Source organism: Lasioglossum baleicum, chromosome 17 (assembly GCF_051020765.1).
Source record: "Lasioglossum baleicum chromosome 17, iyLasBale1, whole genome shotgun sequence".
In the NCBI taxonomy this organism is placed as follows: domain Eukaryota; kingdom Metazoa; phylum Arthropoda; class Insecta; order Hymenoptera; family Halictidae; genus Lasioglossum; species Lasioglossum baleicum.
Genome location: NC_134945.1, coordinates 7,719,192 through 7,745,954, shown reverse-complemented (window position 1 = coordinate 7,745,954; position 26,763 = coordinate 7,719,192). Strand labels below are relative to the sequence as shown.

Here is a 26,763-nt window from a genome sequence, read left to right as displayed (position 1 = left end):
CGTTGAAAATGAAAAATTAAAATTGGAGGGTTGAAGTTGAAGTTGACATTCGTTATAAAAAAGTGCTAATCTATGGATGTCGAGAAGTTAGTAGTTCAGGAGACATTTCAATTTCAATAACTCTAAAACACCATTATAGTTAGTACTAAGACGTTACACAAGTAAAGCTAACATCGATTTCAATTTCAATGTCAATTTTTCAATTTCAATATCAACTCTTCAACTTCAATTTTTCAATATCAACTTCAATTTCAACTTCAATTTCTACTCTTCCATTCCAACTTCAATTTTTCAATTTCATTTCGTTAATATCAACTTCAATTCCAATATCAACCCTTCAACTTCAATTCCAATTTCAACTCGTCAATTACAATTTTTCAATTTCAACGTCAATTTTTTGAAATTGAGGAGTTGAAATTAACAAATTGAAATTGACGAGTTGAAATTGAAAAATTGACGTTATAATAGAAAAATTGAAATTGAAGAGTTGATATTGAAATTGAAAAACTGACATTGAAATTAAAATTAACTTTAGCGTTTACTTACTTGTGTAACGTCTTAGTACTCTATCTATAATGGTATTTTAGAGTTATTTAAATTGAAACATCTCGTGAACTACTAACTGTTCGACCTACGTAGGTTAGTACTTTTTTATAACGAATGTGCAGCTGCATCGATTGATGTATTAAAAAATACCTCATTCTATTAAAAAAATGTCGATGACCTTCATATGTCCTTTACGTGTCCACCTACAAAAAAAGCTACTAATATCAGCTTAATGCCCCCTCGAAACCAAGCAATTTCCATCTGATGCATTTCTTCCTAACACCAATATCAGCCGAGTTATTCGGGTGGCCTGTTTCTGGCGCCTCACTCTGTACATATTTATATTCCATTCTTCTCGGTATCTATTCACATTCGTTACTTTGCAAAATATTTCTTTTGCCGAGAACGGGGTCTCGACACACTAAGCCTGTATGATACAACTCGCATCTTACACACTCTCTTTCTCTCTAACACTGTCTTTCTCACTCTCTTTCGCTCGCTTAGGCAAAAATCTTAAACTCGGGTAAGTACAGTGACCATCGTCGGAGTCTGATGCGGGTAAAGATCGGAACAAAATTCTACCGCGTGTTCCGAGAAGGAGAGTCTCCTCTCTCAGTTCTTCATGAAGCTTCTCGACATAATTACACGCTATATCCGGTTGAAATACGCGCCCGGCGAAAGCGTCCCTGGGAGGAGAGCTAGGAATTCTCCCGGGCTGTCTTTGTTTTCGCGATCGTTCGTTTTAAAGGAAGCGCCGGCCGTTACAAGAAGGAAGGAGGACACCGTTTTCTCTTGAGTAAGTATCGAACCCGCCCGACGCGTGCGTCGTCGAAGCGTTTTCCCGCAGGAAGGAGTACGAGAGCGGGTACGCGCGCGCGTTAACAACGAGCCCTGGGCTCCGTCTCTCTCTCTCTCTCTCTCTCTGATATAGCGTTGTTGTCGGTGTTAGGGTGCTCTCGTTGGACGTGTGTTAGGGGTCGGCCGCTAGAACGAGGCCGACTAGCGAAACGGACACGCGCGTTGGCTGGTCTGCTCTCAGTCTCTGTTCGACGACGACGAGGAGGACGTTGACGACGATCTTCTTCTCTTGCTCTCTCGGAAGGGGAGGGCTAGCCTTCTAGTAGTAGAAGTGGGCGAAACTGTTGCAGGTGTTGCGAGATCGAACCGATCCTCAGCTATGCGTTTGCGGGTGTGGCGGCGGCGGCGTGCCGGTAATCTCGGTCCAGCGCGTTTCGAAGAAACTGCGCATCCCGTGTCCCGCCTTGCCCACGGGACTGTCGTCCTCGTTGAACACCTCGCAGTTGATGAACATCTGTCTGACATCGGCGCAAAACTCATCGCGAGACTTGTACCTGTATCGAGAAGCACTCGTTGGAACATTTTTGTTTGTCGGATTTTGGTCCGTTGTTTTTTTTTAATTTTCTAGGTCGATCACGAAGCTGATTCGACCGGGAGTTCAAGTTAGAGAGCTTTTTGGCTAGTGATCTTAGGGTGTGTGTATTTTTTTAATGGACTTTTTGTATTTTTAGACTTTTTTTTGTTTGGTAGTAAGAAGTTTTTGTTTGTTTTTTTAGTTAAAACTCTAGGGTAGTAGATTCGTTGCGTACGCGTGCGTAACTTACACGGAGTCCTGCAACTTCTTCTTGATCGTACTGAGATCCATCGGCGTTTTAATGATTTTCTTGTAGGTCGGGAACTGTTTGGTGTTCACCGGCAAAAGGAACGGCCAGGCCTCGTCCTGTTGCTCCAACTGTTCGAGCAGCGCCTTACACGGGGCCAGCTCTCGTTGTTGTTTCTTCGTGAGCGTCCTATTGTTCCCCTCCTTCCGTGGCGACGCGGTTGGGGTTGCCGGTTCCGATGAACTGACGTCCTCTACGTGCGTGTTCGATGCCGTTGACGGCGTTGGACTGCGACGCAAAACAACAGAGAAATTATTTGCACCGTGTAGCTTAGCTGTTTCTCTTTCGCAGGAGGTTTGTTTTTTTTTTGGTTCGTTTCCGCTTTTTTATTAGTTTTTTTTCTAGTTTTCGGTCGCAAAAGCTTCTGGACGAATGTGCGCATAAGACTCGAGCGTGTACACTTTTTTCTATACTTTGTTTTTTTTTTGTATTTTCTAGCGTTTTTTTTTGTCGGTTACTTTTAACTTCTATCTATGTACTTTCTAGTTTTTTGTCCACGTTGTCGTCTCGATGGAGAGTGTTTTTATATTTCGTCTCTTTCTCCGACTCTTTCTGTCACATCTCGTCTCTACTGTTTTTTTTTTTTGTTATTCTGTCTCGCCATGTTCGACACATACATATATATATGTATACATATATATATTTATAGGTTAGGTTTTCTATATTCCGGCTCTCGCATGTTTTTCTCGCCGTTCGTTCCCCGTATACAGTCATTTTTTTCCGAGCAACTCGTTTAGAAGCCGAAGGCCAGCTCTAACACCGTTTTCACGACGAATTTTTCTCTGAGAAACTATACCCATATCCCGTCCCATAGTCGATGATCGTTATAAGCAACACGCTGCACGAGAGGGTACAGGGTGTCCCTACGAAGGGACCTGACACACCGAGATATTAGCGGAAACGACGGGGAGAGGGGGGCCTGAGGAAAGAACCTAACCTAATCTCTAAGATCGGCGGTTGAGTCTCTCTCTCTCTCTCTCGCTCGCTCTCTCTCTCTCTTTCTTTCTCTCACTTTTAAGCGTTATTACAGCTAAAACACCTGTCGTGGAACACCCTGTATACGGTATATATAAATACTTCCATACAACAACAATTTCTGGTTTCTCTTACTCGACGAGTGTACGACACGGGCCGAAGATATATTTATATGTACATAAAATATATAGAAGTCGGTGGAATCGCATATATATACTGTTCGTGTATCTGTACGCGTGTGTGTGTGTTTCGTTCGTTTCGATACTGTTCTCTAAAACCTGTATTTTTGTTCGTACTCGATGTATTGGAAGCTATCCGTTCACCATTGTTCGTTCGTCGAGTGTTCTATATTAGATTCGTGTTTTGTCGGTCTTTTTTGTTTGTTTTAGGTTAGGTTGCACACCAGCTCGTGTGTGTGTCTCCCTGTGTCTTTTTGTGTGTGTGTCGTGTGTGTTCTCTGTCTACTTGTACATTCGTAATGAAACAACGTTGTCAAGCCAGCGCGAGTAGTCGGCAATGTTTGTTTTGTTTTTTTTTTTTAACGTAATCACCTAGCTGGCGGATGATCTGAACTTTCACTTTCTCTGGTGCCTCCCCCTTTGGTATGACTCCTTCGACTACTATTCCTCTTCTTTGGTTGTTTACTGTGGCAATTTGAACAATACCATTTTCCCCTCGGCATCTGAAATCACAATGCGCGTCAGACTATGTAATTGATACATCTTTCGCGTGATATGTTCACGCTTCAGGTTATTTGAACGGTCTAAAGCAGTGATGTGCCAGAAATGCGCAACATTTAACACGCATGCGCGACAAACAGTACCGTATCTATGTGAGGTAGCAGAGCCCTGAGGCAGGAATGTACCGAAACAATCTGTACCGGACAAAAAGACTCCAGGACGTGTACTACGAGTTACAAAATATACACAAATACACTTGTTATACATTCATTTGTTAGAATCAAATCGTATTCATTTTTTAGAATTCTGCGGGGTGCTTAAAGTACCCCATTTCATCGAGAATCTTATTAAACCGAGGCTAATCGCCGCGCATGCGCGTGAAATGTTGCGCATTTCTAGCATCACTGGTCTAAAGTACCGAGCACGGTGTATTGTAACTTGAATCCAAATAAGAATGTACTTGTACTGCGCACAAGTTGTTGCGCGTCACCCATAAAATTGATGGCGTCAGTCATTTGATGGCTAGTTGATGGCGTAGAGTCTTAAATTCATCGGCTAGTAAGTACGTTCTTATTTGGAGTATAGAGGTGCTACAACTAACAATAAGCACCTTTGCAAGGTTGACGTTTTGTGATAGATAGAGGTTAGTTCGTCGCTGTTTAAATTGTATATCAGGCAGGTTCAAGTTTCCATGTATACAGTCAGCGGCAATAATAAGTGGACACCCGTAATAATCGCATAACTTTAATAATAACTTCAATAATACACCGTGCAGGGCCGGCCATCTGGGGGCTGCAGCGGATCCTATGCACCGGGGCCCCGCGATTGAAAGGGCCCCAACATGATCAAGAACTAAAATAATGTAATTTTTCTAAAGTAATTAATGTATTAGCAAAAACAAAATCACGCATTAAATAAACATGCATTAGTAATATACAGGGTGAGCCGAAGAAACAGAACGCTTAAATATCTACGTTACTTTTCGTTGTACAAAAAAACTAGTTAGGGCAAAGTTACACTGCTTGAAGGGCCACATGTAACGGTGTAAGGGAAAAAATTTTCAAGGTAATTTTTTTACAAGATTTCAAGGTCATTGATATTTTTTTTAATGGAACGAGGTATTTTTTAACACATCAATCGATGCAGCTGGACATTCGTTATAAAAAAGTACTAACCCATTTATGTCGAAAAGTTAGTAGTTCAGGAGATATTTCAATTTAAATAACTCTAAAACACCATAAAAGGCCCTTCAAACAGTGTAATTTTGTCCTAAGAAGTTCTTTTGTACAACGAAAAGTAACGGAGATATTTGGGTGTTCTGTTTCTTCGGACTCACCCTGTATGTTCGTGTTTGTAAATCTTTTTTTACTTTACAAAAAATTTGGGGCTCCAAATGGTTTTGCACCCCGGCCCCTTTATAGAGGAGGCCGGCCCTGGTGGTATGTATTGCTGACAATGAGTGCTGAATACATGAAAGTTTGAACCTGTTCAATATGCCATCTGGCGGCGACCAGAGAACTAACCTCTTTCTATCACACTTTTCTGAGGGAAGTCCGAACACCCCTATAATACACCGTGGTACCGAGTCAAGCCTTAAATAATTTCCGCTTTTTAATTACTATCGAATTGTAAATCTCTATACTTTCATGGCACGTGCACATTATCAAAATACAAGGATATTTTCATTTTATTTGGAATCAATAAAAGAAACGTTTTCCTCGATCTAGTAAAAAATTGAGTATGAAGATGATAGGTGTATCATCCTATTATTGAATAACATTGATACACTAAAACAGAAATAATTTATGACTGGATCTAGCGGATATACAGCGAATATCACTCACTTTTGGCATAACAGGATTGTGACAGTCGGTATGGTAGGCGCGTGGGCAGAGTTCGCACAGCACTAAGTTTTTACCAACCCTCTTCCCGCATACCAAACAGTTTCGTTCTCCAGTTGCTTTGTTCATGCATTCGTGACAATACCTGCAAACAATTCGAAACATTCGTTAGTGGTAAAGTGGTTGATTTATAAATTCAATAATTTTTTTAATTCAAGTGTCATTTCATTTAAAAAATAAACCTTTTACTATCTATGCATTTTTAAAGGCATTTTGAACTTAATTAACGAATAAAGGTGAATTCTTCTCGATCGAAAAATAAATATATAATAAATTTAATGGTTTCGGCGCAGTGTTCGATCATTTATATATATATAAATATTTTTAATTATTTAAATTATATATATAAATGATTGAACCCTGCGCCGAAACCATTGAATTTATTAATTAACGAATGTTAGGTTCTGCACTGCGTCCTTTTCTTTTCGATACCGAGACAAAGGGTAACCTCGATTAAATAAAAAAGTTCGAGATGCCTTTGGAAGAGGAAGGGGGACACTTCAAACCGCTACAAAGTGCTTAAACAGTGACAGTTAACTTTCCGAACAAAATTGCTCGTGGAATTGGTCGAATTTCGAACGGTACTCACCAGTCACCATCAGGAATGTTTTCCATTTTTGGACGGAAGCAGTAAGTATGGTAGCCACGGTCACAGCCATCGCACAGTAGCAACTTGTCCTCGTTATCTCCGCTGTGACAGAACTGGCAGTTCTGTAACAGAAAAGAAAGCTCTCGAATGTTAATACCTCGCGCTGGACATCTGTAGCTCGTATGAAATCAAAGTGTGTGTGTGAGTGTGACGTTTTTGAAATAGTTAAAAGCGCCGTTCTGGTAAAGCGTTCACAAACGAAACAGAATTGTTACATCGATGCAATCAATGTTAATCGTAAAAGAAAAGGAGATCATTCACCGAGACGCAATCGAATGGGATAAGCTGGTGTTCAAAATGTAGTTTAACAAAAAGAAATATGTCAAACTAATGTTAAAAAAATGCTGTATTTACAAAATTGTCGTGCAATCTCTCCCGTGTGTTAATTCGAAACGAAATCTGAATACGACGAACAAATTAAAGATCGTCTCGATAGTACGCATCTCGCTTGGAGCCAGTGTTGGCATATTGCACGGTTTCTTCGCGCATGCGCGACCAAGTACAGGAACGTACGACCGTATGTATTATGTCCGAAGTTTGTGGGGAATGTAGTGAAGAACTATTACTGGTAGGAAAGTATTGGAACAGTTCAGAAGTCTGTTCAGAACTTAAATTTCAACACTCCAATTTCAACTTCAATTTCAACCTCATTTTTTCAGTTTACACTCCCATTTTCCAGTTGCAACATCAATTTTTCAAATTCCACTTCACTTTTTCAATTTCCACTTCCATTTTTCAGTTTCAACATCAATTTCTCAATTTCAACTTCAATTCCGACATCAATTTTTCCAATTCCACTTCACTTTACCATTTCCACTTCCATTTTTCAGTTTTAACACCAATTTCTCAATTTCAACTTCAATTCCAACATCAATTTTTCTATTTCAACTTCAATTTTTCATATTCAACATCAGTTTCTCAATTTCAACTTCAATTTTTCAAGTTCAACTTCAATTTTCCAATTTCAACTTCAATTTCAACTTCATTTTTTCCGTTTCCACTACCATTTTCCAGTTTCGACATCAATTTCAACATCAATTTTTCAAATTCCACTCCGTTTGGAGCTCATTCTGGCATCACTGGCGGATATCTCGGAAACTATGCGAGATAGCGAAAAACGGAATTAAATCAATCTTGTGCCACATTTTGTCAGCTTCAATTTTGTATAGAATGGTCTTATCGCTAGGACGCATAGCTTCCGAGATATAAGCAGAAAATCGAGAAGGGGGACCTTCAACGTGCAGTTGAAATTGAAAAATTGATATTGAAATTGAGAAATTGATGTTGAAATTGAGAAACTGATGTTGAAACTCAAAAATTGAAGTGGAAATTGAAAACTTTAAGTTGAGATTGAAAAATGGATATTGACAATGAAAAATTGAAGTAGAAAGTGACGTTGAAATTGAAAAATTAAAGTTGAAATTGAAATTGAAGAGAAAATCGAAAAGTTGAGGTTGAAATTGGAAAAGTGATGTTGGAATTGAAGTTAAAATTGAGAAATTTATGTTGAAAACTAAAAAATGGAAGTGGAAATTTAAAAAGTGAAGTGGAATTTGTAAAATTGATGTTAATTTTGCAGTTGAAATTGAAAAATTAATGTTGAAACTGAAAAATTGAAGTTGAAATGGAAAAATTGATGTTGGAATTGAAAAATTGATGTTGGAATTGAAAAATTGATGTTGGAATTGAAAAATTGATGTTGGAATTGAAAAATTGATGTTGGAATTGAAGTTGAAATTGAGAAATTGATGTTGAAAACGGAAAAGTGAAGTGGAATTTGAAAAATTGATGTTGAAATTGAAGATGAAATTGAGAAATTGATGTTGAAACTGAAAAATTGATGTTGAAATTGAAAAATTGATGTTGAAATTGAAAAATTGATGTTGGAATTGAAGTTGAAATTGAGAAAAGATGTTAAAACTGGAAAATGGAAGTGGACATTGAACGCGGATATCTCGGAAACTATGCGAGATAGCGAAAAACTGAATCGAATCAATCTTGTCGCACATTTTGTCAGCTTTAATTTTGTATAGGATGGTACGGAACTGTATATTATATAATATATGTACATACACATTAAATTGTAATATAACATACGCATGTTAAACATCCATATTTGAAAATCGGAGAACAAAATTTTGCGAAATTATGCGGGGTGACCAAGGTACCCCATTTTAGGCCAACTTTGTACATTACCAACGCTAAAATCGTCGCGCATGCGCGAAAGAACCGTGCAATATCCCAATACTGCTTGGAGCAACAAGGTAAAACGAGCATAATAAATAAATAAGCAGATACTCGGCGGTAGGATAAATACGAAGCGTTAAAGGAAAATATTACTAGATGATAAGCGGCATATTCCTTGGCATGCTACCGTTACGTTAGACTCTGACCACCATCCGATGCATGTAACGCATCATATCCGTTCTGTATCGTCGGAGCATTTTTATGAAAATAATTTCTCACACGCTTGTATTCCCATTGATCAAAGTTGAACGGAACTGAACGATAAATATAATAGCTGTCGCATTTTTCACACCCGCGAAAGACCTTTTACCATTCTAGACGTATATCGTGTACAGGCTGTGTCAAATACAGTGTTACAACAACCCGTTTTCTTAAAATAACGACATCGACTTCATTTCTCTTTAACCGAATGCTGTAAGCAGGCTTTGGTATCCGACAAATTTCTTTGGAGCACTTGTTGCAGAGAAAAGTAGGGTCTCCATTATTATTTTAACCCTTAAATGCACGTGTTGCCGTTTGGCAACAATCACTGGCTCTATTTACATTCACTGCAGGAACGTTTGGATGCTTTTTACGCATTGTAGCCACAAGGCAACAAACCACAAATTTCTTTGGAGCATTCGCTGCAGAGAAAACTAGGGTCCCCATTATTATTTTAACCCTTAAATGCACGTGTTGCCGTTTGGCAACAATCACTGGCTCTACATTCACTGCAGGAACGTTTTACAATAAACCGTTCACATGTCTTTGTATACGGTGCGCGCCATTCATCCGTCGTAGATTTTCTAACCTCAAATATGATAATAAAAACATACGATATTTTCACAAAGATGTGATTTGTTTCCTTATTTTTCCCTGAATATACACTCTTTCTTTAGTAATGTTTCTAAGAGATGGCCAACAGTTAAACGGTAACGCGAATTCATTTTATTTCAACGTTTCGGGGTGACGGGCTTGATAAGACTGCTGTTCGACGTTCGCTTCTTGCTCGTCGTTCGATCATTTTTCATGTTTTCTTGTCGTTGATAACGTAAATAACAATATATCAGGTGACGCAATATAGTTTTCGCAATAAAGCTTACATGTTTGATAAATAGAAACTGTATTTAAACAAAATATCGTGCATTTAAGGGTTAAATGGCAGCAGGCATTAACTGTACGTTAGAATGCTATCAGCTTTTGTCAAACTGCATAGTATTTACTTTAAATAATTATTTAGAAGCGAGAAGAAACTAACAAAATGATAATAAATGTTCAAAATGAGCTAGACTTGATTTAAAGAAATATCGAGGACTCTTTTCCCCACAGCAGCTGCTCGAAAAATATTTCTTGCATGGTAGAACATTAGCCTCTTGCAGCATTTAATTGAAAACAAACGAAGTCGACACATCTTCGCTACATTGAAAAAGAGAACAGCTTGTGACGCTACATTTGGCACAGCCTGTACAGAGAAGTGCCACGCGAAGAGCATTTCGTTTAATAAAAATAATGTAACGATCGTTCAAAATGAGCCCCTGTCGTGGACACAACAGTGTACATAAAAAAACCGATATGCTCTCTGTGGTTCACTGTGTTGCGGGACGGGCGATAGTTTTACGCAAGGAGAATATAGAGGATAGCTTTGGTTAGTAAGTTAGTGCGAATACCCACAGAGGCCTGAGAAGTAGTCAATAGCTGATTGTACTGATTGGTAGCTTTGAGTGAGACGCAGCGGTTTCGTAGCTTGACGCAGACCGAGTTTCTAGCTGGTGTTAGACTCACAGCCTTCATGATGCTCTTGTCCCAGGCGATGCTGGCCTCCAACATGTATAGCGCCATCGCGAGCTGAGCCGACGTGTGGGCTCGAGCTGTTGCGTCACGCCAGTTGTTCAGCCCCCTAGGCGTAGTCTCCTCTTGAGGCACCGGGGTCTGATTGTTCTGATCCGAGTTATTCGAGTTCGCGTTTGCCGCCGCTGCTTGTTCCGCCTTCAACGCTGCCAGGTTTGGATCTCCGGTGCTGCAACGCCATACAATAGTCACAATCTGTCATCTGAACATGCTGTACCTTGTGTTTATCATATTGCAACTCTGCAACCACTGTCTTACCACTGGTAGCAAAAATTATATACAGGGTGAGTCTGAAGAAACCGTTACACGTGGCCCTTCAAGCAGTGTAACCTATGTCCCAAGAAGTTTTTTTGTACAACGAAAAGTAACGGAGATATTTAAGTGTTCTGTTTCTTCGGACTCACCCTGCATACATATTAATAGTATATTCTAAATTCCAGGTGAGAAGGGGATGAAGATACTCAGTGGTCACAGTGTTGACGAGGCGTCCCTAAAGATGATCGTCCGCTTACCAAACTCCCAAGGGCGGCTTCAGGTATCTCCTCTCTATCGCAGCCTCTAGAGACAGTAGCCTCTGCCTAGCCTGTTCAACGGCGCTGATCTTCTCCATCTCGTTTAGCTTCTCGATCTCTTCGGCCTCCTCGGTGCCCGCCCGCGGAGGAAGCTTCCAGCCCTTGACCTGCATGCTGGCATTCGCGACCTTGTCCTCGAGAGCCTCGACCTGCTCCAAAAGTTGCGCATCCACTCGTAACGCGACGTGCTCGCTCCAAACCTCTGGATTATCTGGCTTCGGAATCGGTGTATCCGGTTCGTCCGGTGCTGCTTGAAGCTCGGTGGCGGTTAGGTTACCAGGATCCACGTTGATCCTGCCTGTCACGGCCAGGAACGACTCCATCGTCGCCCACGTTGTACGCTTCAGCTCTTTCTCGCGCACTCCGCGAGAGTGCAGGTGTTCCAGCAGCTCTTGAAACGTGTCCACGTCCGTTATTCTCCACCAACCGTACCGGAGATCTAAACAGATGTTTATTGCACCGTTAGGGTTGATTGTCTACGGAGTGAACAATGTTTCTGAAGGTCATGCTCTTCAGGCTTTCCAGCCTTGTTGGCTCGGCGACCCCCTCCTCGAGGGAGCCCCACATAACCCCGGCTCCCCCCCAGGGGGGTCGGGGTATGCGTAACGCATTTCCACACGATAAAAAAAAAAAGGTTTTTTGCGACAGTAGATGACCGAAAATGGCATATATAGAGGTAATTTTGTAAGTAAGATCTAGAATTTAGGTTGCGTGCGACTAGTATTAGGGAAAACGGTTAGAATTAAGAGTGCGGTTTCATTGTTTCATCTTGTGGACATACATTTGTGAGAAAAAAAAATAAAATCCAGTTAGGTTAAGTTATGTTGTTCATCCTGAATCGAATAGGAAGGCAGAATTTTACCTTTAGGTACAGGTTTGGCCTCTCCAGGAGGCGGCAGGCCGTGCACCTTCAGGTACTCTAGCTGGACCGCCTCGTCTTGCGTCAGGATCAAAGGTGCTGGACTATCGCACCTGTCGAAGTTCGGGCTAGCCGGGGGTGGGAATACTGGTATTCTGAGTTCAGTCGGTTCGGCTATCCCGAAGATCTGCTTGGTGCTGGGTCCAGGTGTGTCGCAAGTCTCGCGTGGCAGGATGGAAAACCAGCTGGTCTCGTTGCTGTTGTCTGTAACAAAAAGTACAAAAAAAACATTAATGTATTCGTTATCTTTATAGAAAATAAATCCGCTGTCTACAGAACAGATGAACAGATCTTGAATCTCTTACTGGAGATGAAGGTGCCGTTCAGCTCCTTGCCATTGTGAAGATTGTTGATGTGATTGAACTTGTCGCCATTGGGAATAGTCTCGACGATCTTGTCCTCCATCACCTTCACGGGCTTCATGTCCTCGTCCATGTCCTCGTTCTCCTTCTTCGTGTCTTCGATCTTGACGTCCACCTCCATATTGATCACCTCGGTCTCCTGCTTGATCTCCTCGGACGTGACGTTGGTCTTCGCGTCGCTCATCCCATCCACCACCTCATGCTTCTTCTCTTCCTTGATACTCGTCGAGTTCTCGCAGTTCTGCACCTGTTCCTTGCAGTTGACCTCCTCCGCTTCCGGTCGGCTCTTCTCCAAATGCGGCTTCACGTCCTCCTCCTGTTCGTTCGAGTTGTACTTCTTCTCTTCCTTCACATCGTTCGGAGCCTCGTTCTCTCGATTTTCAGAGTTCCCCTTCGGCTCCTCCTGCTTCGTTTTCGGCTTCTCCTCGACCGGCATGTTTTTGTACTTTTCATCCAATTCCGCTTGCAGCTCCAGGGTCTCCGGTTCCGCGCTCTCCATCGCCTCGATAAAGATGCCACCAGCGCACGCCAGCTCCCAGTATCTTCTCCAGTACCTGTCCTGGCCGAATATGTGCGCCCGGAGCTGCTTCGAAGAGCTGTTCAGCTTCTGCAGCTGCTCCTCCGATTGTTTCAACAGCTTGTCCAACTTCTTGCCGAGCTCCTCGCCGGACAAATTCTTGTCTTCCTCCTTGAAACACACAGAGGTTAAAATCAGCTCTAGAAAAAGGTTCATCAAGTAGTCCAGTCAATGAATGCTCATAAGGGGGGTGTAGAGGGAAATGGAAGGAACACAATTTTTAACTTTGGAACTTTGTTTGGACTAGTTAGGAGGTAAACATACTAAAAGTCCCTAGTCCCAGGAGGGGGCACATAGTAGGTCCCCTTTTTCGGTTTTCCGCTTATATCTCGGAAGCTATGTGTCCTAGCGATAAGACCATTCTATACAAAATTAAAGCTGACAAAATATGCCACAAGATTGATTGCACTTAGTTTTTCGCTATCTCGCATTGTTTCCGAGATATCCGCGCTCAAAGTTCACTAATTGTGAGGCTAACTCTTCAGCACAATTAGTGAACTTTGAGCGCGGATATCTCGGAAATTATGCGAGATAACGAAAAACTGAATGGAGTCAATCTTGTGGCACATTTTATCAGCTTTAATTTTGTATAGAATGGTCTTATCGCTAGGACGCATAGTTTCCGAGATATAAGCGGAAAACCGAAAAAGGGGACCTGCTAGGAGTGGGGACTTTTATGTTTACCTCCTAAGTAGTCCAAACAAAGACCCAAAGTTAAAAATTGTGTTCCTTCCATTTCCTTCTACAACTTTTCGTTGACTGGACTAAAGGCTAATATTAGGGTCTTACCTCTTCGGGTTGAGTTCCCTCGCTCTCGTTCTCGGACATGTCCTCCACCTCGTCTTCGTGGTGACTCTCGTCAGGTGTGGGCGTCGTTCCCACAGCCGTCGACGTCGAATTCCCTTCCTCGTCAACTTCTTTCTTCTCTATGGTGATGGTGTCCCCTGTCTTGTTCACTATCACGCCCACTGCCTCCATCCGCACCTTTCGGCTATGCAGTTGCCTGAGTCTGTGGACAAAGGGTACACCACGTGATAGTAACTGCTTCAAAGAGGTTAGGTTAGGTTGGAAAATATGCACTGCTGATGTACTTACTTCCTGATCTTGGTGTCCAGAACGAATCTCTCCTTCCTGAGCTGAGCGACGGTCTCCAGGCTCCCCTCAATCTGCCTGATCACAGCCTTGTTCTGCAGTAGCTCGTTGCACAGGAACGCGAGCATCTGCGCCTTGTGAGTCGGGTTCAGCGCCAGGAAGGGCTTGTCCCTCAGCCTCTCGGACATCCTCCAGGTCTCATTGTTGTGCAGATGTTCGTAGAACTGGGCGTTCTTGCCCGAACAGGTGGACGCGTAGTCGCCGCCGTTCTGATGATGGTCGGCGAACTTCTTGTCCCGTTCCCTCTCGAGGCAGACGCCGGTCAACGCTTTCACTTCGCCGGTTGCATTCGCGTACAGATAGATTCGCAGGACCTCGCTGATGTTCGCGTGCGTTATGTCCGCCTGTCTGAGACTTTGACCGAGGCCTGTCGTGTGTCTTGCTGGCTGGGGGATCCCAGGATCCTCTATGGCGCAGACCAGGAGGTGCGTCATCACCGAGAGCATCTCTTCTTCGGCCTCCTCGTCGTTTAGCAGAGCTAGCTGGAGGCTCTTCAGACTTGGCAGGGAGTCCATGTCTGCGGTGGCAAATAGGATCATCATTAGACTCCTAATTATTTTGATAAGTTGACTTATAGGACGCTAACTCTAAGAATGGTCTAGTAGACCCTAGCCTAGTAGATTCTTGGTACTGAAGACTTGTTGGACAGTGTTATCAGATATTTTAGATACATGATCAGCTTAGAATAGGGTAGCTCACCAAAGCCCAGGGTTTCCCCGAAGTTGTGCAGAAACTCGAAGACCATGACGATGTCCGAGAAGGCTTGGCCGGACAGTTTGAGTCCGGGCAGTCTCTTCAGCTCCGGCAGCGATCTATGATCTATAACCAGCATCAATTAGTCGCAGAAAAGCCCCCATTAAATTAACGCTAGGTTTACGGAACACTAAAAGTCCTTTGCTACCATTTACAGCAGGCCTGGCCAACCCAAATGGTTTCACGGGCCACTCTGATGACGCGTAACGTTACAGCGGGCTCGCGGGCCGCGTGTTGGCCAGCCCTGATTTACAGTGTCAAAAACTAATTTGAAGAGATTGCTATCATCATGAATGCATCTTTATAATCTCTACCTGTCAGCTCCATGTCCTCGACAGGTTTCCTGATCTGTTCGACCAGCTCCATCTCCATTTTCCTCTGCTCGGCGCGTTTCTCCTTCGACGCTATTCTCTCGGCTCTCGCCTCAAGACGTTTCTTCTCTCTCTCCTCCATTTTTCGACGATTCTCCAAAGCCCGCACCAACGCCATGTGCTGTCTCCTTCTCTCCCTTTCCTGCGGTACCGAACGGAACGACTCAACGTGGCGAATACGCGAACCGGCAACACGTTCATGCAGCATTGACAGGTCTCGCGACAACTCGTTCGAAAAGCACAACTCTTGGCACGCACGCGCTACGACAAACTCTACAACCGTCCCAAATACTTCGCAGGAAGCTACGCATGACAGTGATGTATAATGTATACACGGATGCAAAATGAAGGAGACCCGCCGAAGATCGGTCTCTTCTGAAAGTGTCGTGCAATTGTTTTACCCAACCACACTCCTCGGTTATGGCAGATACACCAATCGTTGTTTCGGTAACCGTTTTACCGTTGCTTTTCCGCGATTCTACGCGCTGTTGTTACTCGACACACTGTCTTGCAATTTTTACAGAGCTGCCAGCCGAATGGCAAAATCAACAATTTTTTCGTCGAACTTACTCTTCTGGCGAACATCATTCATATTCAGAGTGCAGCAACAGCTTCAATAGATTTCAAGCTAATTTAAACAACGCTTAATAACGCGAACAATTTTTATAATTAGATGCAATATTAAACCGTCGTTTATTCATTCCCTCTTTTCCTGTCTTTAGCCAGATAGCATTGAGACATCTCAAAGACATCTGTAAGACGCATGCTGCAAGACATTCGGACGTCTGAATGTCTTGTGTTAGAAAATGGTACGTCTTAGAGACGTCTTCAGACGTATTTTAGATGTACTTTAGGCGTCTTTTAGACATCTTTTCAGAGGGTATCACCGCAAAGATTGTCTTTAAGACGTCTTATTTAGACGTAAAACCGACGTCTCCAAATAGACGTATTAAAGACGTCTTTTTGGAACGTTAGACGTTCGGACCTAAAAACGACGTAAAACAGACGGCTATGAACGTCAGGAGCTATCTGGGTATATTCATCCTTGAACATACTTATATATATTTATTGAATCCATTTCTCTTGGACACCTTCATCGTCCTGATTAAAATATTTTTATATCATTTACTTCACTCCCAGATAGCACACAACGTCTTAAACACGTTCATTTCATGTCTATTTTAGGTCTGAAAGTCTTACGACCTAAACTACGTCCATTTTACGTCTATTTTAGGTCTGAAAGTCTTACGACCTAAAAAGACGTCTTTAAGACCATAAACAGTTTGGTTTTTATATACCCATAATCCAGCAATATTAGCATTGGTATTTGTTCAATATCAATATCAGTTTAAATTTCAATTTTTATTGTCATTTCAATTGTAATTCTAATTTTTATAATTTTTATTGTGATTTTAATTGCAATTGCTATTTTTATTACACTTCTCATGTCAATTTCACATGCGTTCTTCTAATAAAGCTATTTATTGGTTTACCTTTAAACTCGTTATTGTCGAAATCTATTTATCTCCCCTTCTTTTAATTTAATTAACATTTATTGACCTTTAAGACTTCTTAGGGACGTCTTAAAGAATTCCCGAATGTTCTACGACCGTCTCCTGTACGTCTTTTGGACGTCAAACAGACGTCTTGAAGTCGTCTTTGAGACGCACCGTTTTCTTACAAGACGTTCAGGACACGTTCATAGGACATTCGGGACAACTTTAAGACGTCTGAATGTCCAACTGCCCATGACTTAAAGACGTCTTCGTGCTATCTGGGATTAGGGATGTCTCTTAGGGACGTCGTACAGACCTCCCGAATAGTTTATGAACGTCTCCTGAACGTCTTTTAGACGTCCTAAAGACGTCTTTGTGCTATCTGGGCTGTGCGTTGCAGAAAAAGTCAACTTTAGATTTTTATTACAATGAAATCCTTCTCTCGGACAATGTATAAACGTTGCTAAATACAGTTTATAACTTCAATTTTAAGACGACATTCCCCTCTGAATACAAATGATGATTTCAGAAAGGTCAATATGTCGTTCATTCATAAGAAAAGTGACACACAACTCAAAATAAATATATTTCTACAAAAAGTACAATAAAGACTATATAAAATTGCGGTGTACTTTATAACTAATGTACATGACAACTCAAGGTATCTAAAGAACAACAAATTATTTTACATTTCTTCTGTAAAATTTCCTCTTTTTTTACTTGTGTCACTTTCCTGACGAATGAACGATACGACACGAGCAAGTTCGAAATCGTGAAGGTCCATTCGGCAAACAACCCTGAAGAGTCAATCTCGTTTCGATTAGCTTACAGCGGGTAAATTTCGAACGTTAATCACGCGAGACACTTTGATCGGTGTGAATAAAGCGAAATGAAACGCCTACGATGCATATGGCTGGCCACGAACATGTATTGTCACCGCGATTACTGGTTAGTGAACGTGGATATCTCGAAAAGCGGACATTAACGTGGCTGACGTTGTTCGAGGAAGTTGCGGGGACAGCTTCCTTCGGATAATTATTATCAGTGCGAAATCCGATTGTGAGAATTATCGAATCGAACATTGTTAGAGCTTTGTCTGCCGGGACGCTCGCGTGGTCGCGATTGCCAAGCTGTGTCCCCCGTATTTTCATCTCGTTGCCCTGATACATTCGCCCTTGGGAACATTCGAAACTCCAATGCACCCTTCAGCAGAGGGTTAATCACTAAATTGCTACTTTCTGGGCCAATGGAATAAAAAATATCATTCAATTTCCAAAAACATAAAGACTAGTCTCGATAGGAATTTTTTAAAGATAGTTCAAAAGAAAAATTTTGCTAATTTATCTCCTCCAATTAATAAATAGAGAACAAGCTTGTGAATCAATCAACGACCACCGCGATCGACAAGGGTGTTAAAAAATCATGGGAAACGCCTTCGTTCGTCGATCGTTCGTGGAAGATCGACAATTTGCGTCTTCGACGAGAAATCGACTACGACGCGTTGTCTCGCAGCTGAACAACTTTAAACTTCCCCGCCAAACTCCAACCGGTTGTCGATAATTAGATCCGAAACGCTCGGTTTTGAAGCGAGAGGTACCATCGAAAGCAGATCTAACGATCGGCAACGGATTGCGTAGACGGTTGCCAGTTTTAGGCAGGCATGTCCAACTGGACGGTTTGGGAGCTGGAGCTCTCGACTTGGCTCATGAGCCGGGAGCTCTGAGAGCCACGAGTTGTGCATGCCTGGTTTAAAGTGTCGCGAGACAGGGAGACCGTTTGGTGAGGTTGTCTTATTAAACTAGATTGGGTATGAGACATACCAGCTCGACGGTGTAGAGCATCTCGCGCTGCTTGGTGAGCTCCTGCATGTACATCTGCGGCACAAAACATATCCACAGTCCACCAGTGCTCAAACTATCCCTACGATCGTCACTTCTCGCGGGACTCTCTTTAACGGGACCCGAATTTCTGGCTGATCTATGCTCCCCCTCTGCCTCTAGAAATCCTCGACTCTCTCGATATTGGAAAAACGTCACCGGTCTTGGATTTTCCGTAAAACCACGATCAATTTCAAACTCGCGTTCCTTCGAAAACACGGGATCTACGAACGTAACCAAGGACACGAGTAGCAACGACTAAAAACGAGAAGCAAACGTGAAAGAAAAGTTCGACAGAGCTGAAGGGGGTAGATTCCTTCTTCTAGGATTGCAAGGGCGCGGGATTCGCCTTCTCATTTCTTGATAATACAAGTATCGGGTTCTTCAGTAGTCGGACGCGCTAGATTAAAGATCGATCTAGGGCGCTATCACTATGTACGCTCCGAAAATTTCATTGAAATTGATCGATTGGTTTACGAGTTATAATCGATCAAAGGTGGTAAAAATTGGTAATTTTCCAAGATTCTCTGGCTTTCTACCACTTTTAATCGATTATAACTCGCAAACCAATCCACCAATTTCAATGAAATTTTCGGAGCGTATTTATACAAGTTAATCAAACACATCTGCTACATTTTCGTTATTGGCCCAGCTAAAAAGCAAACTACGATTTTGAGGGCGATAGCGTCTTAGATCGATCTTTTATCTAGCGTTTTCCACTACTGAAAACTCGCATTTCTGTATTATAGAGAAATGAGAAGGCGAATCCCGCGCCGTTGCAGTCCTGGAAACATGAGTCCTGGAAACAAGAAGTAGACACGATAATAAGAGAAGGGCAGAGAGTCTGCAGATATAAACCGAGAACAAACGCAATATCATGATCTCCTCACCGTCGTACAGCTTTGTTTTTACTGGAAATTGATTAAAAGTATGTATATTCGCGAAATAAAATCGACAGTTTCTCGGTGTGAATCGAGAACAGAGTTAATAGATCGTTAATGGTTATGGAAGTGTGCGCGATAATCGCGAAGGAAATCGTACACCGGACGAGAGAAATGCGAAGGCAATCAGCTGGAATTTATGATAACGCGTGTACGTTAGTACGAGAGAGAACGATGAACGAAAGCGATGGAGATAATGAAACGAAAGCTAATATTTCTACGGAATACACACACGCACACCGTTCTAGACTACAGCAAATGACACGACCTAGGGGCTGACGTGATCTATGGGACTCACCTGTTCCTTCAACATGACCGCCTGTTGCCGCTTCAGCTCTCGTTCCTGCGAAATCAGAATTAATTACGGTTCAGCATCGTCGTTTACATAGTGGCCGCGCAATTGCCGTTTATCGCGGATTCCGACTCGGATATAATCGGAGGATCTGATTTTGCCGGGGAACGAGATTTATCGAGCAACAACTCCGCCATTGTCCGCGAACGAGAATCAATTTCATTCGGTAGTCCAGTCAACGAAAAGTTGTTGAGGGAAATGGAAGGAACACAATTTTTAACTTTGGGTCTTTGTTTGGACTAGTTAGGAGGTAAACATACTAAAAGTCCCAACTCCTAGGAGGTCCCCTTTCTCGGTTTTCCGCTTATATCTCGGAAACTATGCGTCCTAGCGATGAGACTATTCCATACAAAATTAAAGCTGATAAAATGTGCCACAGAATTGATTCTATTCAGATTTTCGCTATCTCTCATAGTTTCCGAGGTATCCGTGCTCAAAGTTCACTACTTGTAAAGCTAACTCCTCAGCACAATTAGTCACTACAAATTACCAGTTTTGATCGTTTATATTTCGCAAACCAATTAACTAATTTCAAAGAAATTTTCACAGCGTATATAATTTATATCAGTTGACCAGACACAACTTTTGAATTTTCGTTATTAGCCCAGCTAAAAAAGTTGTGAAAATCAATTTTTACTATTGTTTAAAACTGTCATCGTTCATTCCCAGATAGCACAAAGACGTCTTAGAGACGTTTTAAAGACGTCTGCAGTTGGTCATTCGAGTTGAACGTCTCCTGAACGTCTTGTGTTAGAAAACAGGAGACGTTCGAGGGACATTCGGGAGGTCTTTAAGACGTCCTAAAAGAAGTCTTAAAGGTCCATAAATAATAATTCAATTAAAAGAAGGGATGAGTAAAAATAGATTTCGACAAAAGCGAGTTTAAAGTTAAACCTAGCTTTATCAGGAGAAAGCATGTGGAATTGACATACAAAAAGTGTAATAAAAATATCAATTGCAATTTAAATAACTACAAAAATAATAAAAATTGAAGTTGAAATTGACGATTCAAAATTGAAATTGAAGTTGTAATTGAAAAATTGACGTTGAAATAGAAGAGTTGAAAAATTGAAATTGACGAGTTGAAATTGAAAAATTGAAGTTGTAATTGAAGTTGAAGAGTTGATATTGAAATTGAAGTTGAAGTAGAAAAATTAATATTGAAATTGAAATTGAAGAGTAGAAAAATTGTAATTGAAAAATTGACGTTGACATTGAAGGGATGAAAAATTGAAATTGACAAGTTGAAATCGAAAAATTGAAGTTGAAATTGAAGTTGAAGAGTTGGAATTGATGTTGAAGAGTCGAAATTGAAGTTGAAGAGTTGATATCGAAATTGAAATTGGAAATATTGACGTTGATATTGAAAATTTGAAATTGAAAACTTGAATTTGAAGAGTTGCAATTGATGTTGAAGAGTTGATATTGAAATTGAAGTTGAAATTGAAAAATTGACGTTGAAATAAAAAATTTAAAGAGTTGAAATTGAAATAGAAGAGTTGATATCGAAGTTCAAGCAAAAACACTAACTCGTACAAATAATACCAATGCTAGTACTGCTCGATCATGGCTATATAAAAACCACACTCTTCATTGTCTTAAAGACATCTTATTAGGACGAAAGACTATCAGACCTAAAATGGACGTCTTTAAGACGTGGTGTGCTATCTGGTTGTGCTACAAGTAATATAATTGGAATTACATCATATTCGGTATCATTTTCATTAGAAAAATGCCACAAATATCTTGGTCAGAGTCCCATGAATAAATAATGAAAAATAAAGTAGTTTTCTTTTGTTTTATAGTTATGTTTACACTTCTCGGCGACCGAGGCCTCTCGAGCTCCGCTGTCCCTTTCTACGTTCGGCAAAACTCAAAGAATAGTATCCCTATCCGATAATTGTCCCTGGGCGGGCCCGTCTTAGGGACAATTACCGATAAACTACTGTATCTGCAACGGATTGCTCCATTTTCGGAATCAGGCGAGGATTCGGAGTTAATTTGTTGACTCAGAGTCGCGAGGATCCCAGTTTAATAAGCTCAGCTGTGTCCGCGGCAAAACGGGATTTCCTTTGTGCGTCGCGATCGCGTTAAAGATCAAGAGATAATTCGCGGACAATGAAATAACGCTCTCGTCACGCGGGATAGATCCAGTTCTAATTGGAAATAATTTAAAAACCGGGCGTCCCGTTGCCGCAAAGGAAATGCAATTTATCCGCGCGGCCGGAGCGCAAATTGAATAACACGTTCTAAAGCGAATTCCCCCGGCTAAATAACGTTTGCGAGCGTCGCGAAAATATGTCGGGCGAGTTTTCTCGATAATTTTTATTCTCCGGCGACGGGGGCGGGGGTGGCCAACACAGAGAAAACGCCGAGGGTGCGTGTAACAACGAGTTTAGGATTACCTGTTGCTTCCGTTGTTGCTCTTCCAGTCGTATCTTCTCCACCTCTTCCTGCCGTTTTTTCCGGGCCTGCGCACAATGCCATATACACACGTCACTCACATCCGTCAATAGCAATTTCGCGGGCAAATTTACAGAATGAATTTTCGCGCTCTTTTCGGCTCCGTCTTCCGAGAAGCGCTTCGGGCTATTTCTAACTGTTTCTCACCGCCGTTCTCTCAATAATTCACCTCTAATTAACACTAATCTATTTTAATTTGGTTTGAAAACAAACAGTGGAACACTGTTTTTCATTACACAAAGGGATTCTTGTCCGAGAGATATTTTATCTGAACGAAGTACGGCGTCGAAAATAATATTCCATTCTTTAAAATTCTGAATTATTTCTAGTCAAAGAATTTCGGGATGGACCGTTCCAAATTCTGAATTATTTCTAGTCAAAGAATTTCTAGTCAAAGATTAAGTAGAATCAAATTTTCAATCGATAATTTACTTTGTTCGAGTCTAATGAAACGGAACAGTGCCGCATCCGGCGATTCCAATGCGCGTTGAGGCGCCATCTTTACCCTGTACTTCACGCTGTGGCTCTCGGCCAGGTTTTCAAGATGTTTCTTATGCTATTTCAGCTAATCTATTGCTATTTTACTTGACCATTGTAAACGTAAAGAAAGGGGATGATAGTTTCTATGAGAAATCGTTTGACAATTTCGCGGGCAACTCGGGGGGGTTCTCTCCATCATTTAGAAATTTTGTTCCTCTATTATTAACAAACTTGACTATCATCGAACAATTTCGTGAGTTCGAAAATCGCCCCTACGAAAACAAGGAAAAAATATAAAGATTCTGAAAGGTTGTGGTAACATTTCTATCCGGAATGTTGTCTCGCCTGACCGCGAACCGAGGACTATGTGTAGTTAGTGAAACTTTTTTTTTTTCGCTATAATTTTTCTGTAGGCCGTGATTCTTCTGATTTTGATTCGCGGTGGATCCGACTCCTTCGTGTAGTGATTCGAAAGCAACGCACAGTGGTGAGTTCGACCGAAATCGTGGCCAAAAGTATAAATTTTCTTTCCGTAGTTTGAAAATCTGTTAATAGTACTTTATTTATGAAGTTCTATAGCACGTTTTCTTTTTGTTAGAAGATTGTTAGAAGATTTCAACTTCAATTTCAATTTCAATTCTTCGATTTCAATTTGAATTTTCATTATTTTTATCCAGACAGCACAAAAACGTCTAAAAGAAGTCTTTAAGACGTCTGCAGTTAGGCAGTCAGACGTCCTAAAGATGTCCCGAATCTCCTACGAACATCTCCTGAACGTCTCGTGTTAGAAACCATACGTGTTAAAAACATCTTTAAGACGACTGTTCAGGAGACGTCAGGAGTCTGGTCAGGAGACGCCTATAAGACGTTCAAGAGACGTCTGTTTGACGTCTATAATACGTTCAGGACACGTCTGTTTGACGTCTAAAAGACGATTAACAGACGTTCGTAGGACATTCAGGAGGTCTTTAAGATGTCCCTAAGAAATCTTAAAGGTAAGAAAGAAATCTTAAAAGAAGAGAAGAGTAAAAATAGGTTTCGACAAAAACGAGTTTAAAGTTAAACCAATAAATAGCTTTACTAGAGAAACGCCTGTGGGATTAACATAAAAAGTGTAATAAAAATAACCATTGCAATTAAAATCACAATAAAAATAATAAAAATTACAATTACAATAAAAATTGAAATTGAAGAGTTAAACTGGAAATGAAAGTTGAAATTGAAAAATTGAAATTGACTTGAAAAATTGATATTGAAAAATTGAAATTGAAATTGAAATTGAAAAATTGAAGTTGAAATTGAAGAGTTAAAATGGAAATTGAAAGCTAAAATTGATAAATTGAAGTTGCAATTCTAAAAATTGAAATAGAAATTGAAAAATTGAAATTGAAAAATTGAAGTTGAAATTGAAAAATTGAAATTGACAAATTGGAATTGAAAAATTGAAATTGAAATTGAAATAGAAATTGAAAAATTGAAATTGACAAATTGGAATTGAAAAATTGAAATTGAAAAATTGAAATTGGAATTGAAACAATAACTCGAACAAATAATACCAATGCTAATACTTACTGTTAGATTATAACCATATATAAAAAAACACTGTTTATGGTCTTAATGACGTCTTAAGGACGTCTTTTTGGGACGTAAGACTTTCAGTCCTAAAACAATGTAAAATGGACGTCTTTAAGGCTACTTTGGCCACGATTTCGGTCAAACTCACCACTGTGCAACGTGTAGAAGCGCGACTATGTCAGCAGAATCGGTGACAAGCACTACTCTAAGGATGTCTAGTGACGTAGTCCTACTCTATCTCGGAACAACTAAAAACAAAATAGGGCTGCTCTTTAGTTTACTGGACTCAAAATTTGTGCCTTTCTCCTATAAATTATAATGTATTTGGTATGTAATCCGGTTGATTTGTACCCGTGGAACCTGCTGATCGAAGTCTCGATCCTGTAGGACTATTGGTTCAGGAGTTATGGTTGTTTAAAGTTGACCATTTTTCAGTGTTTTTGACAGGCAAGGGCACCGCTATATACAGGTTGGCCCACGCAACTGGAACAGGCTGTACCTCCTAAACGGCCGGGAATAGAGGAAAATGTTATAAGAAAAAGTTGAATGGCATCAGACGGTGCATACTACGCAACTAATTTTATGCACTTTTGTGCATCGGTGCATCAGAAAAATGCAACTGCACATTTTTAAAAAATGGAAACCTCCATTTTTGACTGCACCAATCGATGCAGTTTGTTGTGCTCTACGTAACAATACTAACATACTTATGCCCTAAACTTATTAGTTAAGAAGTTATCGAAGCTAAAAGTTCTCTGATTTATAATGGAACATAACAATAATTCAGTGAACTTTTAGCTTCGATAACTTCTTAACGAATAAGTTTAGGGCATAAGTATGTTAGTACTTTTATGTAGAGCACAACAAACTGCATCGATTGGTGCAGTCAAAAATGTAGGTGTCCATTTTTAAAAAAAGTGCAGTCGCATTTTTCTGATGCACCGATGCACAAAAGTGCATAAAATTAGTTGCGTAGTATGCACCGTCTGATGCCATTCAACTTTTTCCGAGAACATTTTCCTCTACTCCCGACCGTTTAGGAGGTACAGCCGTGTTCCAGTTGCGTGGAGCAGTTTACCTGTCGAAAACACTGAAAATGCTCAACTTTAAACAACCATAACTCCTGAACCATTGATCCTACAGTATCGAAACTTCGACCAGCAGGTTCCCCGGGTACAAATCTACTGGATTACATGCCAAATGCATAATAATTTATAGGAGAAAGGCACAAATTTTCCCGGTAAAGTAAAGTATATCCCGCTCTAGCAAAAAAAAAAAAAGAAAATCGTGTTCCCCATCCAATTCGACAAACGGTTTTTGGCAACGTAGGGTGGTCCTGTTGACGAGTAACAATTCGATTGAACGACACAACAAAGAGAAGCCCGTTCTCCCTCCCTCCAAAGAAAACCATTGTACACCCCATCGAAGAGAGACAGAGAAAGAGAATAGAGAGAAAAACAAGTATGCGAGATCTGGGCATGCTGTCATATAAAAAACCTCGTGATATATTATACATAATGTTGAGAAAAAATAGCAGCCAAGCAGAAAATGTAACGGCACAAAAAAACGATCCTCCGTTTCCGTGGAAAAAGTCGACGTGGAACACATCGTGTGTACGTGTGGGTATACAGGTGTATATGTGTATTATACGATGAACGGAAGGAAACAAAGAGTTCGTGAAAACGAAAAGCTTCTGACCAACTACCAGAGAGAAAAATATATAAAATATTCATATAAATATATATATATATATAGAGAGAGAGAGAGAGATAGATAGATAGAAAGTGAGAATATATAAAAGAGAAATATGTATACATACATATAGATGTATATGTAAATATGTATAAACCACCACCATTTAATAATAACCTTGAAACACAGTTAAAACCAGAATTGTACGAGAGAGAGAGAGATATAGAGAAAATAGATCGGGGGAAATGGAAAAAAAAATTAGAGAAGAACACAGCCGTAGAAACGTGGTATAAAATATGTCGAAAGAGAGAGATAATCAGCGCATGCAGGAGCCAAGCAGATATACTCGCCTTTATGGTTACGCACATAAGTAAATAATTTGTCAGTGTGTTATATATCGATCGCTGTAAGCTGATAGGTTGTCTTGCGACGGCAGAGATTATCCGAACAGCTGTGATTTTTTAGGTTAGGTGTGTAGAATAATAACACTAATTATTATTAATAACAGCGGCGATAGGAGGAGACATCGGCAGATGTCCCGAATGTCCTACGAACGTCTGAAGTAAAAGAAAACCGGTACGTCTTAAAGACGTCTGTTTGACGTCTGGAAGGCGCTCGGAAGACGTCTTTAAGACGTTCGGGAGACGTTCGCAGGAAATTCGGGAGGCCTTCAAGAC

General features: G+C 40.8%; 1 protein-coding gene and 1 long non-coding RNA gene across 33 annotated transcripts in view; one reads left to right on the top strand and one right to left on the bottom strand.

Moving 5' to 3' along the window:
- Positions 1-91: 91 nt before the first annotated feature.
- The window catches only part of LOC143217573 (bromodomain adjacent to zinc finger domain protein 2B), a 314,941-nt gene continuing 288,269 nt past the window's right edge, over positions 92-26,763 (bottom strand). For 21 of the 32 annotated variants that reach the window (XM_076441991.1, XM_076441998.1, XM_076441984.1 and 18 more), the window contains 16 exons: positions 22,282-22,347; positions 19,823-19,867; positions 18,527-18,580; positions 15,154-15,352; positions 14,786-14,905; positions 14,030-14,603; positions 13,724-13,943; positions 12,301-13,045; positions 11,939-12,199; positions 11,017-11,515; positions 10,328-10,673; positions 6,371-6,492; positions 5,725-5,866; positions 3,752-3,882; positions 2,169-2,453; positions 92-1,898 (listed from right to left, as the gene is read on the bottom strand). In XM_076441991.1, the coding sequence (XP_076298106.1) occupies positions 1,718-1,898; positions 2,169-2,453; positions 3,752-3,882; positions 5,725-5,866; positions 6,371-6,492; positions 10,328-10,673; positions 11,017-11,515; positions 11,939-12,199; positions 12,301-13,045; positions 13,724-13,943; positions 14,030-14,603; positions 14,786-14,905; positions 15,154-15,352; positions 18,527-18,580; positions 19,823-19,867; positions 22,282-22,347 (3,990 nt within the window). In that variant the 3' untranslated portion in view covers positions 92-1,717. The remainder of the gene's footprint in view (positions 1,899-2,168; positions 2,454-3,751; positions 3,883-5,724; positions 5,867-6,370; positions 6,493-10,327; positions 10,674-11,016; positions 11,516-11,938; positions 12,200-12,300; positions 13,046-13,723; positions 13,944-14,029; positions 14,604-14,785; positions 14,906-15,153; positions 15,353-18,526; positions 18,581-19,822; positions 19,868-22,281; positions 22,348-26,763) is intronic. The other 11 variants (XM_076442003.1, XM_076442011.1, XM_076442013.1 and 8 more) reach the window with 5 other exon arrangements.
- On the top strand, positions 1,799-11,079 carry LOC143217580 (uncharacterized). The gene is made up of 2 exons (XR_013010855.1): positions 1,799-10,788; positions 10,945-11,079. It is a non-coding gene; the product is annotated as an uncharacterized LOC143217580 (long non-coding RNA).